Below are 17,972 nucleotides of genomic sequence, written 5' to 3'. Positions count from 1 at the left end.
AGGGAGGCCTCACAATTATGGTGGAAGGTGAAAGGCCCTTCTCGCATGGTAGCAGACAAGAGAAGAGTGAGAGCCAAGTGAAAGGGTTTTCCCTTATAAAACCATCAGATCTCACGAGACTTATTCACTACCACGAGAACTGTATGAGGGAAATTGCCCCCATCATTCAATTATCTCCCACCAGGTCCCTCCCACAACACGTGGGAATTATGGGAGATACAATTCAAGATGAGATTTTGGTGGGGACACAGCCAAACCATATCACGGTGATAGCTGAGGTCATACACAAATTTTCTCCTTCCTGAGTGCAGGTTATTCTACCTGCAGATGCTGTCTGTAATGGACTGTGTCAGTTGGCTTCTGCCAGGTGGTTGTACTTGCAAAAGAGCACCAGGTTTGGTGGTAGCAGTGGGATTTCTGCTTGCCTTATGTTACCTAGGGGAGGTACTCTGGTTTCTTACGTGATGGGCAGGGTTATAAAGCTCCCAAAAGTTTCTGTCCTTTGTGTTAAGCTACCAGGGTAGGTGGAGGGGTGAAGCCAGGTCAGAGTTGTGCTGGGCAGGTCCATGCAAGCAGCATTCCCTGTGGGGGCCAGGAGACAGTTCTCTGGCCACTAAGGTAACGCTTCAGGGATGAGGACAACTGCCTCTGCTTCACTGAAGAGTTTGCCCAGCAATTAGGGAGTAGCAGGCGGCAGTAAGCTCCACCCAGCTTCCATGCACTTGGCAAGGCAGGTCTTACACCCACAGTGTTCTGCTAGCAACAGCTAGCTAAGCTCCAGGAAGTCTACACTCAAAACTGTCCTAGGCCATAAGCCTTCTCCTCAGAGACAGCAACTGGTGAATTTCAGGCCACTCCCCTCCCAGTCCACCCACAAATCCAGGGCACCCAGCTTCTGCACTCGTGGCTGTAGCACACTTCCCATTCACCTCCCAGTTCTGGCCAAGAGAGTTCAACCCCGCTCGAGATTATATCACAGATTTTAGTTGGGAGCTTCTCTCAACCTGTGACTGCTGCCTGAGTTAGCTTGCAGACTTCCATGAGGTTCCCAGTAATGTAGAATCAGGAATAACCTCCCTTGGTTTGTACTGGAGACCGGGAATGTCCAAAAGTCTCTTCCAGCTGCTGCTCCTGCTTTTATATTTCCCACTGCTCACTAAATCAGTTCCAGTGCTTGGTAGGGTTAACGCCTTCCCCCATGGACTGGATTGCCAGGTTCCCCAGTGGGGATTTATATCCTGGAGGCAGGCTCTCACCCTCTCACACTTTGAGGACTTAACAATTTTTCACATGGCTTATAGTATAGGTTGCAGCCTATCTCTTCTTTTAAAGGGTCTTATGGTTTCCTTCCGTTTTCCTGTTAAGTTCCTGTGTTGCCTCCTGGAAAAAAGTTCACAGTGTGTATCTCTACATATTCTCTACATATATCTCTACATATCTCTACACCACATTTTATCTTCCCAAGTGGGAGAGGCATGCTAACATTGCCTCCAATTCACCGTCTTAGGGAGAAAGATTTTTTCTTTCTTCAACTAATTTTGGATTCAGTTTGCTCTTGCTTTTATAGCTCTTCAGGATACAATTGTTAGGTTGTTTATTTGAAGTTTTTCTACTTTTTTGATGTAGGTATTTATTGCTATACACTTCAACTTTAGTACTGCTTTGGCTTTATCCCACAGGTTTTGGTATGTTCTGTTTCCATTTTCATTTGTTTCAAGAAATCTTTAAATTCCCTTATTGGGCAATTTCTTCATTGACCCAGTGGTCATTCAGGAGCATATTGTTTAATTTCCATGTGTTTGTAACAAAGTTTCTCTTGTAATTTATTTCTAGTTTCATCTCACTGTGGTCAGAAAAGATACTTGATGTGATTTCAATTTTTAAAAATTTTTTGAAATTTTTTTTGTGACCTAACATACAACCTATCTTTGAGAATGTTTCATGTGCTAAGGAAAAGAACATGTATTCTGCCTTTTTTGGATAATATGTTCTGTAAATACATATTAGGTCCATTTCTTACATACTTTTTCTTTATTTTATGTCTTGATGATCTGTCCAAAGGTGAAACTGGGGTGTTAAGTACCCAGCTATTATTGTATTGGGGTCTATCACTCTCTTTAGTTCTAATAATATTTGCTTTCTATATCTGGGTGCTCCTGTGTTGGATGCATAGATATTTACTATTATATTCTCTTACTGAATTGACCTTTTTTGTCATTATATAATAAACTCATTTGTTTGTTTTTAGAGTTTTTGCCTTGAAATCCATTTTGTCTCATATAAGTATAGCAACTCCTGCTCTTTTATGATTTCCATTTGCTTGGAATATCTTTTTCCATCCCTTTATTTTCAGTCGATGTGTGTCTTTATAGGTGATGTGAATTTCTTGTAGGCAGCATATAGTTGAGTCTTATCTTTTTATACATTCAACTGCTCTATGTATTTTTATTAGGGAATTTATTCCATTTAGTTTCAGTATTACTAATGATAGGTATGGACTTACTGCTGCCATACAGTTACTTCTTTTCTGGTTGTTTTGTTGGTCCTCTTCTTCTTTCTCCCTTCTTGTTTTCCTTTGTGTAAAAGTGATATTCTCTTGCAGTATGTTTTAAGTTTTTGCTTATTATTTTTTGTGTACCTATCATAGGTTTTTGTTTTGTGGTTACCATGAGGCTTGCAAATAACATCTTACAACCAAGTATTTTAAACTGATGACAACTTAACCCTGATTACAAAGAAAAAGAAAGAAAAAAGAAAAAAAGAGAAAAGAAAAGAAAAGACAAACAAGCAAAGAGAAAACTAAACAACTCTACACTTTAACTCCATCCCCCTGGCATTTTGACATTTTGTTGTCTCTATATATATCTTTTTATACTGTCTCTAAAAAGTTCTTGTAATTATTATTTTTGATAAATGTGTCTTTTGGTCCTTCTACTAAAGATATGTACATACTGCAGTTACAGTGTTAATAGTATACTGTATTTGTCTGTATACTTACTATTACCAGTGAATTAGATACCTTCAGGTGATTTTTTTTCTCATTTGTTAACATCCTTTTCTTTCATATTGAAGATCTCCCTTGAGTATTTCTTGTAAGACGGATCTGGTGTTGATGAAATCTCTCAGCTTTTGTTTGTCTGTGAACATATTTCTCCTTCATGTTTGTAGAATAATTTTGCTGCATACAATATTCTAAATTGGAAGATTTTATTCCTTTAGCACTTTGAATATGCCAATCCATTCTCTTTTGTCCTAAAGGTTTCTGCTGCAAAGTCTGCTGCCAGAGATATTGGAGCTCCTTTTATGTTATTTGCTTATTTTCACTTGTTGCTTTCAGGATCCTTTCTTTATCTTTGACCTTTGAGAGTTTCATTAATATATGCTTTGATGTAGCCTTATTTGGCTTGAATCTGTTTAGTGTTTTATGATCTTCTTGTAGCTGGATATTCATATCTTTCTCTAGGTTTGGGAAGTTTTCATTATTATTTCTTTGAACAAACTTTCTACCCTTATGTCTCTCTCTATATATGTTCTCTTTAAGGCCAACAACTATTAGATTTGCCCTTGTCAGGCTATTTCCTGGATCTTATATGTATGCTTAATTCTTTTTTATTCTTATTGTTTCCCTCTGACTGTATTTTTATATAACCTGTCTTCCAGCTCACTAATTTTTTCTTCTGTTTGATCAATTCTCCTGTTGAGAGACTCTGATGCATTTTTCAATTGAATTTTTCAGCTCCAAAATGTCTGCTTGATTTTTAAAAATTATTTCAATCTCTTTGTTAAATTTATCTGATACAATTCTGAATTCCTTCTCTGTATTATCTTGATGTTTGTTGAACTTCTGCAAGACGAGTATTTTGAATTCTCTATTTGAAAGGTCATATATCTTTGTCACTCCAGGATTGGTCACTGGTGCCTTATTTAGTTCGTTTGGTAAGGTCATGTTCCTTGGGTGTTCTTGATGCTTGTGGATGTTTGTTGATATCTGGGTGTTGAAGAATTAGGTGTCTATTTTGTTTTCACAGTCTGGGCTTGTTTGTACCTGTCCTTCTTGAAATAGCTTTCCAGGTATTCCAAGGAGAATGAGTGTTGCGATCTAAGTTTATGGTCACTGCAGCTGTATCAGTACTAGGAGGTGCCCTAAGCCCAGGAATGCTACAACTCTTGCCAAGTCCTAGAGGCACAATGATGCTTCTAAATGAAGCATTGTCCTAAAGGGAGAATTCCTTGGGTTGCTAGGCAAAGTATCTCAGTCTCTTCTCTTTTGTTCCTTGAACCACAAGGAGTTTTTCTCCCCATGCTGGGCTGCCTGGAGTTGGGGGAGGAGTGACACAAGCACTCCTGTGGCCACCACAGCTGGCACTGTGCTGGGTCATACCTGAAGCTAACACAGTACTGTGTCTTGCCTAATGCCCATGGTGACTACTGCCTGGCTACCACTGATGTTTATTCAAGGCCCAAGGGCTCTTTAGTTAGCAGGTGGTGAACCCTGCCAGGACTCAGTCATTGCCTTCAAGGCAGAAAATTCCCTTCTGCCCCAGGGTGGGTCTAGAAATGCCATCCAGGAGCTAAGGCCTGGAATCAGGGGCTTCAGGAAACTACTTGGTGCTTTATTTTATTGTGGCTTAGCTGGCACCTAACTAAGTAGTAAGACAAAGACCTCTATACTTTTTCTTCTCCTTTCCCCAAGTGAAGGGAGTTTTTCCCCAAGCTGCACTGCCTGGAGTTGAAGAAGAGGGTCTCAGGTACTTAAAATCATCTCTAGATTACTTATAATACATATACCTAATACAATATAAATGTCATGTATATAATTGTTATACTGTATTTTTATTTGTATTCTTTTTTGTTGCATTATTTTTATTGTTTTTTAAAAAATACTTCCAATCCAAACTTGACTGAGTCCATATATCCAGAACTTGGGTATATGTGGCTGACCATATAGTATTCTGTTCAGTTAGAAAAAATGTACCAATAGCTCAAAATTTGGAAACTTGGCTATCAGCAATTCAAGACTTAATTTTTTAAATATATTTTTTCTAGGTACTATGCATAAATATGTAACATTAGCCTCAAAGAAAGAAAATAATAAAAATTTATCTCATTATTTATTTATTTATTTTTCATTATACTTTAAGTTCTAGAGTACATGTGCACAATGTGCAGGTTTGTTACATATGTATACATGGGCCATGTTGGTGTGCTGCACCCATTAACTAGTAACTTACATTAGGTATTTCTCCTAATGCTATCCCTCCGCCATTCCCCAACCCCATGACAGCCCCCGGTATGTGATGTTCCCCTTCCTGTGTCCATGTGTTCTCATTGTTCAATTCCCACCTGTGAGTGAGAACATGAGGTGTTTGGTTTTCTGTCCTTGCAACTCATCATCACTGGTCATCAGAGAAATGCAAATCAAAACCACAATGAGATACCATCTCACACCAGTTAGAAAGGTGATTGTTATAAAGTCAGGAAACAACAGGTGCTGGAGAAGATGTGGAGAAATAGGAACACTTTCACACTGTTGGTGGGAGTGTAAACTAGTTCAACCATTGTGGAAGACAGTGTGGTGATTCCTCAAGGATCTCTTTCTTTTCTACTTTTTCTTTCCAAAGGAAAGCGAAACCTGATTGACAAGGTTAAGTAAAACTATGAGCTGATTAGATGTTGAACACTACTGCCTTCATGGAAATGTTACTATTTTGGCCAGAAAAAGAATTCAGAAAAGAAATAGTGTTTAAAAGTTGAACATTCGTTTCAAGGAATCCTAATTTGTGTGTGTGTGTGTGTGTGTGTGTGCACTAATAGCTTCATAATCATTAATCATATATTATTTTGGTTATTGGCATATATTCCAAGTAAAAATAGCTTTTGAATCTAATCAATTATATTCTCCATGAAGCAGTGGTAAACATATTGTTTTATAAAAACATAAGACATTAATTGTAGCACAGTGGATAAGTGCCCAGGACCTGACATTAGAATACTTAGTTTTAAATCCTGGCTCCAGAATTTACTGCAAATATATTCTTGTGCAATTTACTTACCTTATCTTTACTTTCTTATCCATAAAACTGGAATTTTAGGCCAGGTGTGGTGGCTCACGCCTGTAATCCCAGCACTTTGGGAGACCGAGACAGGTGGATCACTTGAGGTCAGGAGGTTGAGACCAGCCTGGTCAACATGGTGAAACCCCGTCTCTACTGAAAATACAAAAAAAAATTAGCCAGGTGTGGTGGTGGGTTCCTGTAGTCCCAACTACTTGGGAGGCTGAGGCAGGAGAATTGCTTGAACCTGGCAGGTGGAGGTTGCAGTGAGCCGAGATTGTGCCACTGCACTCCTGCCTGGGTGACAGACCAAGACTGCATTTCAAAATTAATTAATTAATTAATTAATAATTAAATTAAATTAAATTGGAATTTTAATAGTATCTACCTCAGAGAGTTGTGAAGAGTAAATGAATTAACTTAAACAAAAGAATATAAAACTGTTATCTCAGCCCCATATGGTATCTCTCACTTCTATAGTATTGAGACTATATAATTGATTTGACAAATAAATCTGCTTGTTTCAGATGTAATCTTTATAATTGATGTGAAAAATATTTTATTTAAAAAATATCTTTAGGCCGGGCACAGTGGCTCATGCTTGTAATCCCAGCACTTTGGGAGGCCAAGCCAGGCAGATCACTTGAGGTCAAGAGTTCGAGACCAGTCTGGCCAATGTGGTGAAATGCCATCTCTATAAAAAATACAAAAATTAGCTGGGCATGGTGGTGCACGCCTGTAATCCTGGCTACTTGGGAGGCTGAGGAAGGAGAATCATTTGAACCTAACAGGTGGAGATTGAAGTGAGCCGAGATCATGCTGCACTCCAACCTGAACAACAGAGCAAGACTCCATCTAAAATAAAAAAAAGAACAACAACAAAAAAAAACAAAAAGAAAAAAAATCTTTATACTACCTCTAAAGCTGTAGCTTGAATTCCTAGGAAACAGGAAACATTGTTTTCAATTCTCCATCCTCTCTGTATTTAGTATAGTACATTACTAATTTTGTGGACTTCTTAATATTGCTTTAATCTTGAGTTATAGGAACTAAATTGATAAGTAAGTAGTTTCATCCTATCATTAAATTGCTCTAAATATGAATCTTAAAGACTTGAATGAGTTTAAATATAATTCTAAAACTTATGGTAGAGCAATATAATGATTTCTTCTTCTCAAAGAAGTAATGGAATCTATCAAAATTAAAACAGTAATGTAAAATCTTGGTTGAATTTCAGATCACTGTATCATATATATGTAAATTGGACAAAGATAACACTGCCAAGCATGAAGTCTATGGGTCTTTTTTTTTTTTTTTTTTTTTGAGACAGGGTCTCTCTCTGTCACCCAGGCTGGAGTGCAGTGGAGCGATCTCGGCTCACTGCAACCTCCATCTCCCAGGTTCAAGTGTTCCTCTCACCTCAGCCTCCCGAGTAGCTAGGACCACAGGCACACACCACCACATCCAGCTATTATTTTGTATTTTTAGTAGATATGGGGTCTCATCATGTTGCCCAGGCTGATCTCAAACTCCTGAGCTCAAGCGATCCGCTCACCTCGGCCTCCCAAAGTGCTGGGATTACAGGTGTGAGCCATCACGTCCAGGCCCGATGGTCATTTTTAACCATAATTCAATACCATGTGACAACTCAACTGCTATGTACTAGTTGAGAATAAACAGTGTATGAATTATCTTCACCAATGGAAGATCTATTCAAAATCGATAATAAGGGTTTCTTTTTTATTATTTCTAGTTTCTTATTTCTCTTTTTTTTTTTCTTGTTTCAGGGCTTTGAAGACTGCTTGGTATTTGATGAGTTAATGGATAAATTCAGTAACGACCTTAGTAAGTAAGGTCAATTTCTCAACTGGACATGGACTAGCTCTTCTGACTAATTGTGGGCTTATTTCTGATCCTCAATGATCACAAACCTGTGACGTATAATGTATATTATCTCCCCAGGATTACATATTTTTCTACTAATAGTCTATGCCACCGTTTTCCCATAGCAACAACTAACACCCAGAAAAAGAAACATAGTTTCTTTTGAAGTTTCTATGTGGAGGTCCATGAAGTGATTCACTCAAAGATAAAAGCTCAGAGTACCCATGCTTGGCAGAAATACGCTGCTTTCTCTCCCTTTTCAGCCTAGGTAACACCCTCTGCCTGCGTCTCCTAGCAGCAGTCCCAACGTTTTGGCACCAGGGACAGGTTTCATGGAAGACAGTGTTTCCACAGACAAGGGGTGGGGGGAGATGGTTTCAGGATGAAACTGTTCCTGCTCTGATCTTCAGACGTTAGTTAGATTCTCATAAGGAGCGTGCAAGCTAGATGTCTCGCCTGTGCAGTTCACAGTAGGGTTCACGCTCCTATGAGAAACTAATGCCACTGCTGATCTGACAGGAGGCGGAGCTTGGGCGGTAATGCCATCTCAACTGCCACTCACCTCCTGCTGTGTGGCCCGGTTCCTAACAGGCCATGGACCGAGGGTTGGGGACAGTCACCCTACAACACATCCTCAGAAACACTTAGAAGCTCCAGTGTTTTTTGCCCTATCAAAGATTGCATCTAATACTTTTTTTTTTGAGATGGAGTCACTCCATCGCCCAGGCTGAAGTTCAGTGGCCTCAGTCTTGGCTCACTGCAACCTCTGCCTCCTCTCCTGCCTCAGCCTCCAGAGTAGCTGGGATTACAGGCATACACCACCACACCCGGCTAATTTTTGTATTTTTAGTAGAGACGGGGTGTCGTCATGTTGGCCAGGCTGGTCTCGAACTCCTGACCTCAAGTGATCCACCCACCTCTGCCTCCCAAAGTGCTGGGATTATAGGCGTGAGCCACCATGCCCGGCATAAATTCCTTTTTTTTTTTTTCATTATTTTTCAGTCATCTCTGTCAAATACTGAGGAGCCAGAGGCATTTTGTTCCCTCCCTTCCTTCCTAGCCCTGATGTGATTGGTTTGCACATGACCATGGAGGTGGATGGAGGGTTTGTATATTACATATATAAAAGAAGGCACAAACAACAGCCTAAGAACTGGATAACCTTTTCCTACTTCCCAGCATCACGTGCTTTCAAAGGCCACCTCTGATTTTACACTTGTTTCAGGTAAAGGATAGACTAGAGAACTGGCCTTAAACTTACACCCAGTTTCAAGTCCTGACTTGCCAACTTATTAACTGTGTGATCTTGAGCAAATCACTTCATCTTTCTAAAGCCTCCGTTCTTTTTTGTCTATAAAGTGGGGATGATACTCTCAACTTCAGAGTTGTGAACACTGAATAATTTCTATAAAGTTTTAAAAAGAAAAAAAAAGCCTACCGTAAAGTAAGTTCATAGTATATGTTTGCTGTGGTGTTTTAGAAAGTCCAAGAATACTGGTGCCTGCGTCTGAAGAGATCATAGAATTCCAGGACAAATTTTCTCATCTTTTTTTTCTTTTTTTTCTTTTTTTGGTTATTTCCCAGTCATCTCTCTCAGATGCTCAGGAGCCAGAGATATTTTGTTTCCTCCTTTCCCTGTGCTCGCGTGACTGGTTTACACATGACGTTGGAGGTTGATAGAGGGTTTATGCATAAGAACACACTGTCAACGCTGGTTTGGGGCACTAGAGAACAAAGATAAAGCAATAATATAGATTAATTTTGTTGTAATTTTTATTTAATCACAACAGGAAATGCTCTATGTGTATTGTCAATAGTCATAGATTGTTGGTTACACAGAATGGTTATTTATAGTTTAAAAAAATTAGCGAGAGCATTGGTAGTGAACATACCATTTAATTTGACCTGTGTAGAGTTCAGCACATTTTTATAGAAGGTTTTGGAAAGATGTATTATTTAACTTACAGGTTTGTGTCTTCCTGTGTTCTCAAGATTGAGAATCCCAGATGATCACGCGATTTCAGACCTATCCATGTACAATTACATAGAGGTGAGTGAGAAGGTTTGGCTTTATTCCATGAGATGGTTCACTGATATTCTAACAAGTGTTCTTTTCTTTTTCTTTGCTTCAGCCCCCATCTCATGCATGCTATATAAGAATACCTACAGATAAGAAAACACACACACACATAGCATTCCTTAGACTTGGGTGGATTGTGACTCTGGCCAGTGGCAATGACCAACACACGTTATCTCTATCTACACTTTAAGGACGTTTAGGAGGTAACAAAACCTCTGATAATTCACATGCTTTTATCTTAGACATTTAGCAATATGTTAATTTAATGAAAATACAACTTTCAGATGTGTAACATTTAGAAAATCTAAGAAATGTTGAATGGCCTTTTCACTCATAACATTATAACTCGCATATTTAGAGTAGCATTGATTATCCTTTGGAAACTTATGCACTAAAAAAAAATGCATAATACCGAAAAGAAATTCATGTTCAGGAAGATTAGTACTTTGAAAAAAAAACACATTAATTCCATTTTGAACCAGTCACATGTAAAGCTCATGGTAAGTGATGGTGATTATAGTTTTAAAATAATAAAATGAAAGGATTTACAAGCTAAATTAAAAGCAGAGTGACCAGCTATTTGCCATCTCTCCTGAAGACAGAAAGAAACTGGACTTCAGCTTGAGCAAAATTGCATCAGATGTGGTAGAGGATATCCTACAAGATATTGTAGGCTTTATTGATGTATCTTGTCTTCTCCTTTAAAAACAGGATGGCTACGACACAGTATCTATCCTAAAAAAAAGAGTAGGTCCAGACAAACCTAGCTTTAAACAATCTCTTTTTGCTGTAAGCAATATTACAAAACAACCAGGAAGCAACAGAAAATTAGACAAATCTTTGAGCTCACAGATTGCCTGCAGTTCTGGTTAAACAAACCCTCTGCTGAAATCGACTTCCTCTATCGACCCCTGAGCAAAATAAACTTCCCTAGCAGGTTTCGTGTAATCGCTGTACATTTTCGAGGCAACGTCCTATATGACCGACATTTACCAAAATGGATTGGGAATGACACTACGGAAACAAAAAATTATTTGACTACTTTGTGTTTGGCATTGCGATGAGTGGGAATGAAGAATAATACTAAGTCGCAGTGAGAAATAGCTGTATTTGTTCAAAAGCGTTCTTTAAGACTGTCATTATTGCAGATGCGAGCACACGTCAACTCAAGCTGGTTCATTTTTCAGAAGAACATGGAGAGATTTCTTCATGTGATTATGCCATCGACCTTTATCCCTCTCTATACAATGGTAAGGTCTGGACTGAAGACTTTTCCTCATTTTGATTTTCTGTTTAGCTGTTAAAGAATACACAAGAATACTTCTTAAACTTCCTTGCAGGTCACTTTTTCCAGGATAAGATACCATGAGGCTGTGCAGCGTTGGCATTGGCAAAAAAAGGTTGGAACAGTGACATTTTATTTATTTTTTAATGTGGTGTGTTGAAATGCCATAGTATTATGATTACGTTTGTTTCCAACAAATACAGAAATAATGGGACAGACACCAACTGTTTGCCTTCCAAACAGAAACTGTCCTGAGTACAGAGAGGGAACAGTGCTTACTGAAAAACATTACAAGGAGGTGGCAAAGAGAGCTTTTGAAGGGAAGAATCTCAAGATAGGAACTGATGCTAATATTTCTCAACTTTTTAGTTTATTTTAGCAAGATGTACTGTTCTTGATTTTTGCTTCATGCAATATTCTTATGAGTTTAATTTGTAAAATTAGACAGAACTGAATCACTTTTAAAAGATCTGTTCCAATGGAATGCTATAATACATCCATTTTGGGCAGTTGGCCTAGAGAAGCCATTAAATGGAAGGAATTCTGATTCCCTAGTCTTCCACTTTGGGGATTTTACAACGTCATTTATTCAACAGACAGTTTTATTTGGTACATAGCACTGAGCTGGCATGGTGATGAACATGACCAGTTCACACCTTTCACAAAGCTCAGAGGCTAGTAGGGGATACAGACAGTGGCACTGGAGAGAGATAAACTGCCCCCGAGGAGAACAGGAGGGGCCAGGACAGGGGAAGGCAGAAGACACATGAGAAACATGTTTCAGTGGAGCTGGAAGGCAGCACTAGTGTGTGAGAATGGTCAGAGGGTGGAGGCAGGGCTTTAAACACCTGGAATATTATCTTGAGAGAAACAGAGAGCCCAGGGAGGCCAGCAGACTCAGGTATGGATTTTAGAAAGATGTCTATATGGAGAATGGATTGGAAGAAATCAAGGTTTATCTGTGCAAGATGAATAAAACAGGGCCCCCACCCTTAAGGAGCTGAAAGTCTAAAAGGGGAAAAGATACCAGCAGGCAGTTAGAATGCAGGACAGTAAGTGCAGGGATAGAAATAGGCCAGGCAAATCCTTCAAGGAGGGATAAAAGTCAATCTTCAAACATTAACTTAAGCAGACCAAAAATTCTGATGACCACATCTAGATTATTTTTTATAAAAATGATTTTCACTATAGCTATGTTAGTTATGCTAAGCTACCGTCCAATCTCTTGTGATGTGTAACTTTTACATGTGAGTATTAAAGTAGATTTCTCTGTCAAAAAAAAAAAAAAAAAGAAATAGGCCAGGATGCCATGGGAAAGCACCTGACTCAGGCTGGAATGAGCCTCAGGCCACTGTTTACAGCTGGTGTTTAGTCTCCACATGAGTCTTAGTCACAGAGGCCACCAGGCCACCACTCTTCTCCTGGAGACTTTTGGGAAGCTTCTGAGAAGGAATGAATGATGTGTGGCCCCAGCACAGCAGTGCTCTTCTAAGAATTCACAGCTCTTTTTCTAAACTGCAAAGGATTTTTAATGGCTGGACAAAAGCTGACTGCTAACTTTTTTTCATACAGAAGACCTGGATTCATGAGTTTCTTGGGAGAGAGGGAGAAGGGAGGCTCCCAATCCTTGACTTTATCTTGATCTTATCAGTTCCTGATCTGGTGGTCATGCAAGTAAATTGTTGTTTCAGGTTAAAGAACAAAGAGGACATTGTTTACCCCTTTGTTGTTAAAAAATGAAGTCTATTTTCAGATTTTAATCTCTGGACAAATGAAATGAGAGTTCTTGCTGTCTTACAGGTGATAAACAAAGGACTCTTTTTCTTGGGATCACTGATAGCCATCAGCAGTACCTACCTACTTATACACTACATGTCACCACGACCTTTCCTCCGCTTGAGAAGACCATGGAACTGGATAGCTCACTTCTGGAATACAACATGTTTCCCCGCAAAGGCCATGGACTCCCTAGAACAAATTTCCAATCTCATTAGCAGGTGATAGAAAGGTTTTATGGTAGCAAATGCATGATTTCTCTGTGACCAAAATTAAGCATGAAAAAAATGTTTCCATTGCCATATTTGATTCACTAATGGAAGATAGTGTTCTGCTTATAATTAAACTGAATGTAGAGTATCTCTATATGTTAATTGCAATTACTGGTGGGGGGGGCATTTTAAAAGATGAAACATGCAGCTTCCCTACATTACACACACTCAGGTTGAGTCATTCTAACTATAAAAGTGCAATGACTAAGATCTTTCACTTCTCTGAAAGTAAGGCCCTAGATGCCTCAGGGAAGACAGTAATCATGCCTTTTCTTTAAAAGACACAATAGGACTCGCAACAGCATTGACTCAACACCTAGGACTAAAAATCACAACTTAACTAGCATGTTAACTGCACTTTTCATTACGTGAATGGAACTTACCTAACCACAGGGCTCAGACTTACTAGATAAAACCAGAAATGGAAATAAGGAATTCAGGGGAGTTCCAGAGACTTACAAAATGAACTCATTTTATTTTCCCATATTCAAATATAAGTATTATCATCTATCTGTTTATCGTCTATCTATCTATCTATCTATCTATCATCTATCTATCATCTATCTCTATTTATTTATGTATTTAGAGATCAGGTCTCACTCTGTTGACCAGGCTGGAGTGCAGTGGTGAGATCTGGGTTCACTGCAACCTCTGCCTCCTGGGCTCAAGCAATCCTCCCACCTCAGCCTCCCAAATAGCTGGGGCTACCACGGTATTTTTCAGTAGAGACCGGGTCTTACCATGCTGCCCAGGCCAGTCTCAAACTCCTGGCCTCATGTGATCTGCCCACCTCAGCCTCCCAAAGTACAGGGATTAGAGTTGTGAGCCACCGCTGCCAGCCCAGAGTTACCCTCTAAAGATAAGAAAAAGGCTATTAATATCATACTAAGTGAAGGACAGGAAAGGGTTTTATTCATAATTTAAATGTCTACATGTGCCAGAGTGGAAAGGAAACAAGGGGAGACAACTTTTATAGAAATACAAAGCCATTACTTTATTCAATTTCAGACCCTCAGAAGCAATTTACTAATTTATTCTTCGACTACATACTGCAGCAGAACCAGCAATACACTTGATTTTTAAAAGCACATTTAGTGAAATGTTTTCTTTGGTTCATCCTTCTTTAACAGGCTGCTGAGTCACTGAGAAGTCCTTCAAACATGATTAATTATGAAGGTGAAACACTAGAGTCATATAAGAAATAAAAATTGGGCAATAAAATAAAATGATTCAGTGTTTCTTTTCTATATTGTCAATGAAAACCTTGAGTTCTAATAATCCATGTTCAGTTTGTAGGGAAAGAAAAAATAATTTTTCCTTCTACCCACTTTAGGTTCCTTGGCTGGGGCCCCTATAACAAAAGACAGATTGACAAGAGAAAAACAAACATAAATTTATTAGCAGGTATATATAATATATATGTGGGAAATACAGGTGGAAATACAGGGGAATGAGCAAATCTCAAAGAGCTGGCGTCTTAGAACTCCCTGGCTTATATAGCATCGACAAAGAACAGTAAATTTTTAGAGAAACAACAAAACAAAGAAAAAGAGCTTTGAGTCTGTAGGGGCAGCAATTTGGGGGAAGCAAATATATGGGAGTTTGCCTTGTAGATTCCTCTGGTGCTGGTCTCCAGGCTGACAAGGATTCAAAGTTGTCTCTGAAACTCCTCTTTGTCATATTGCACATATAAAACGTCTTTTGTTTCCAACAAGAGGATTTTCTTTTTCATTCTAGAATTATCTCCTTGATAACTTGATCAGATATAGGACATGACACTGAATAGAGTCCAACAGTACAAAAAAAATTCAGTATGTTCTAGCTACTTCACACATGTGTACGTGACAATTATTTTTACAGTAAGGTATTTTCGAGAAAAATGCATTACGTGTTTTGGAAAATAGAGTAATTTAAAAAATATATTTGAAATGAAAATCTCCAACACATTAGAAGATGATGATGTTAGATGCCCATCGTGTGCCACAAGTGGTTTTTTCATTATGTAAAGCACCCGTTGAATTAAAAGAATTTGTTTTTGTTCAACCTCTTCCTGAGGCCCAAGAGCATACGGGCAATTCGGATTTCCTGCTGGACCACAAAGTTCTGTTGATATTACATAGAACGGGTATTCCAGACACTTCTTATGATGAAAGTCCAAAAGTGGCATCCAATTTAAGGCCCCATCTTTCGTTGCCATTCTTCATTCCTACAAAGGACGAACTTGGATTACATCAACTTTGGACCCATTGGTTTTGTCGCTGTCGTCAACTGACAGTGATTCATCACTGGTGATGATAAAAATGATGGAAGAAGAGTTGAAAGTCACTTTTTTCTTTGGCCTGTCCCCATCTTTCTGTGACATCACAATGGGTCTGATCTGCATTTCACTTCCAGCTGCTGGTAGGTCTTTAGCAGGCCTCTGGCACCTCAGCAGTCGGAGGCACAGGAGCTGCAAAAGGGATCTTCGAAACTGGGCAGAGAAAAAATAAAGTGGAATATTAAGTAAAAGTTGGGCACTAATCTGGATTAACATTAGAGGAAATCAGTTGAGCTGAATTTAAGTTGTTTTTTGTTTGTTAGCAGGTGTGGGTGTGGGGTTATGTGGTCATGCTCAGATCTACCTAAATCACCCCAGAGCTTTATGTCTTTTATTCATTCTAATTCTTATTAACCAGAATATGTAGGACCATTTCAATACCTTGTAATCCTCCAAGCTTCAATCTGCACACACTTTCTATGAGGGCAGGTACAACTATTAAGAGATTTTGAACATTAAGTCAGTCCACAAATATTCAGTGGGCATCTACTAGGTGACAGCCACTGTGCTATAATTAGAGACTTTTTACTGTAAGCATCAAAAACAGATAAGGCTCTTCCTGGCAGAGTTTACAGCCTGGTGTACTTGCTAATGTCTCTTTAATTAGGTGAAGAATTTTTTTTTTCTATCGAAATTACTAATCAGTTGGGGGAAAAAATACTATAGCAGACAGCACTAATATCATCAACAAACATTATTCTTCTCCGTGTCCTGGGTACAACATCGAATAATATTTCTTGGCCTCCTTTCGGCTTCTCCTCTCTGCTGTTCCTCTCTACAAGAACCTGGGAGGCCAACGCCTAAAGATCATAATATCACACGATGGAAGGAACCTAGATTCCTAAATGACTGCATAGGACAGATCCCATCTCCTCCACCCAATACATTATTAGACTGAACTGTGACCTGAAATGAGCAATAAACTCTGTATTAATTCACTGAAATGTTGGGGTTGCTTGTTATAGTAGTCGGTCCATCATGACCAGTAAAACATAAATCAAAAGTTAATGTAATCGTTATCCCATTATTTAGAGTGAAATAAATGTTGAATATATGGACTTTCTCAGATCAGGAAATACCAATTAAAAATATAATAAATAGCTACATTGATTTCTGTCTTTTTTGTTTTTTGTTTTGTTTTGTTTTACAGCAAACACTGCCTGATAATGTCTTGAGCTCCAATCTTATGCAAGTTAGCATTTAGTTTATACTCACATTTAAAAATATTTATTTTTTCTATCTGATTCAAAAATTTAAAAAATAAAAATATTTGTTTGAGACTTTATTCACTAAACCAGTGTTTGGTTAAGTGTTAAAGATACATTACTATAAAGGTTAAATAGAGTATGTATGCCAAAAAACGTTTTTCCATATAAATGGTAAGCTCTTTGAGGACAAGGACCGTTGTTTTTATTTATTTGTTTTTGTTTGTATCTTTTAGACTTCCTGTTTAAAGTATGCCCTTAGGAACCAGAAACATCAGGACCATGTGGGAGCTTGTTAGACATGCAGAATATTGGGCAACCATACATACTGAAGGAGAATATTCATTTATTACAAGATTTCCAGGTGTGGTGTACGCACATTAAAGTTCTAGAAGCACTAATTTATAGCCCATTGGCTGAGAGAAAGAGTGCAACAAATAATTGTTAGTTAATGTATTTTAATTTTGTCTGTTGAGAGGGTGGTCCCTAAAATATCTTAACCTCTGATAGAAAATTAAAGTTATAAACCATCTCACTAGAAAAATTCATATGTGTGCATACTAAAAAATTGTTATAAACAATTTCCGGGGTTTCAGTGGCTCTTCTGAGGCCAACTCAAGGAATGTTTAGGTCCTATGGACTCCAAGTTTAAAATCTCTGGGTTAAAGGAAATAGACCAATTGAAGGCAACAAAAAAGGGAAAGAAACACTGTCAGTGAGAGGAGATTAAGGCAGGTGAAAGTGAGTTTATGGAGAGTGTAAGCCAATAATGCTCAAAGAGAAGGAAAGGCAAAAGAAGAGGCAGAGAGATTTAGCACTGAACATAATAAGGTTATTACAAAAGTGCCCTCTTCTTCCACATTCTTGAGCATTAGAAGTCACAGTGATTATTATTGCCTGTTATTATTATGACCTGTTATCTTTAAAATTCCAATGGAGTAATTAAGCATTATCTTTAACTTTTAAATTCTCTGAAACTTAGAGGCTCAGCTTTATAATAATCATTTTGTGGGCTCTCCTAGCCATGACTCATAGCCATCAAGTCAAAACCTTTCAACTACAGAAACAGATGATAAGGAAGTTCCTCTTCTTTTTGAGAC

At 38.4% G+C, this 17,972-nt stretch overlaps 2 protein-coding genes across 2 annotated transcripts in view; one reads left to right on the top strand and one right to left on the bottom strand.

Moving 5' to 3' along the window:
* Positions 1 to 15,465, top strand: part of KMO (kynurenine 3-monooxygenase) — a 62,430-nt gene extending 46,965 nt beyond the window's left edge. Inside the window, exons 11-15 of the mRNA XM_003824529.6 lie at positions 7,841 to 7,898; positions 9,905 to 9,987; positions 11,166 to 11,267; positions 11,358 to 11,417; positions 13,103 to 15,465. Of these exons, the coding sequence (XP_003824577.1) occupies positions 7,841 to 7,898; positions 9,905 to 9,987; positions 11,166 to 11,267; positions 11,358 to 11,417; positions 13,103 to 13,303 (504 nt within the window). The 3' untranslated portion in view covers positions 13,304 to 15,465. The remainder of the gene's footprint in view (positions 1 to 7,840; positions 7,899 to 9,904; positions 9,988 to 11,165; positions 11,268 to 11,357; positions 11,418 to 13,102) is intronic.
* The window catches only part of OPN3 (opsin 3), a 46,691-nt gene continuing 43,448 nt past the window's right edge, over positions 14,730 to 17,972 (bottom strand). Inside the window, exon 4 of the mRNA XM_014343454.4 lies at positions 14,730 to 15,820. Coding sequence (XP_014198940.2) covers positions 15,557 to 15,820 — 264 coding nt within the window. The 3' untranslated portion in view covers positions 14,730 to 15,556. The remainder of the gene's footprint in view (positions 15,821 to 17,972) is intronic.

Source organism: Pan paniscus, chromosome 1, assembly GCF_029289425.2.
Source record: "Pan paniscus chromosome 1, NHGRI_mPanPan1-v2.0_pri, whole genome shotgun sequence".
Taxonomy (NCBI): Eukaryota; Metazoa; Chordata; class Mammalia; order Primates; family Hominidae; genus Pan; species Pan paniscus.
Note: the sequence above shows the minus strand (reverse complement) of the source record. Positions and strands in the feature narration are given on the sequence as shown.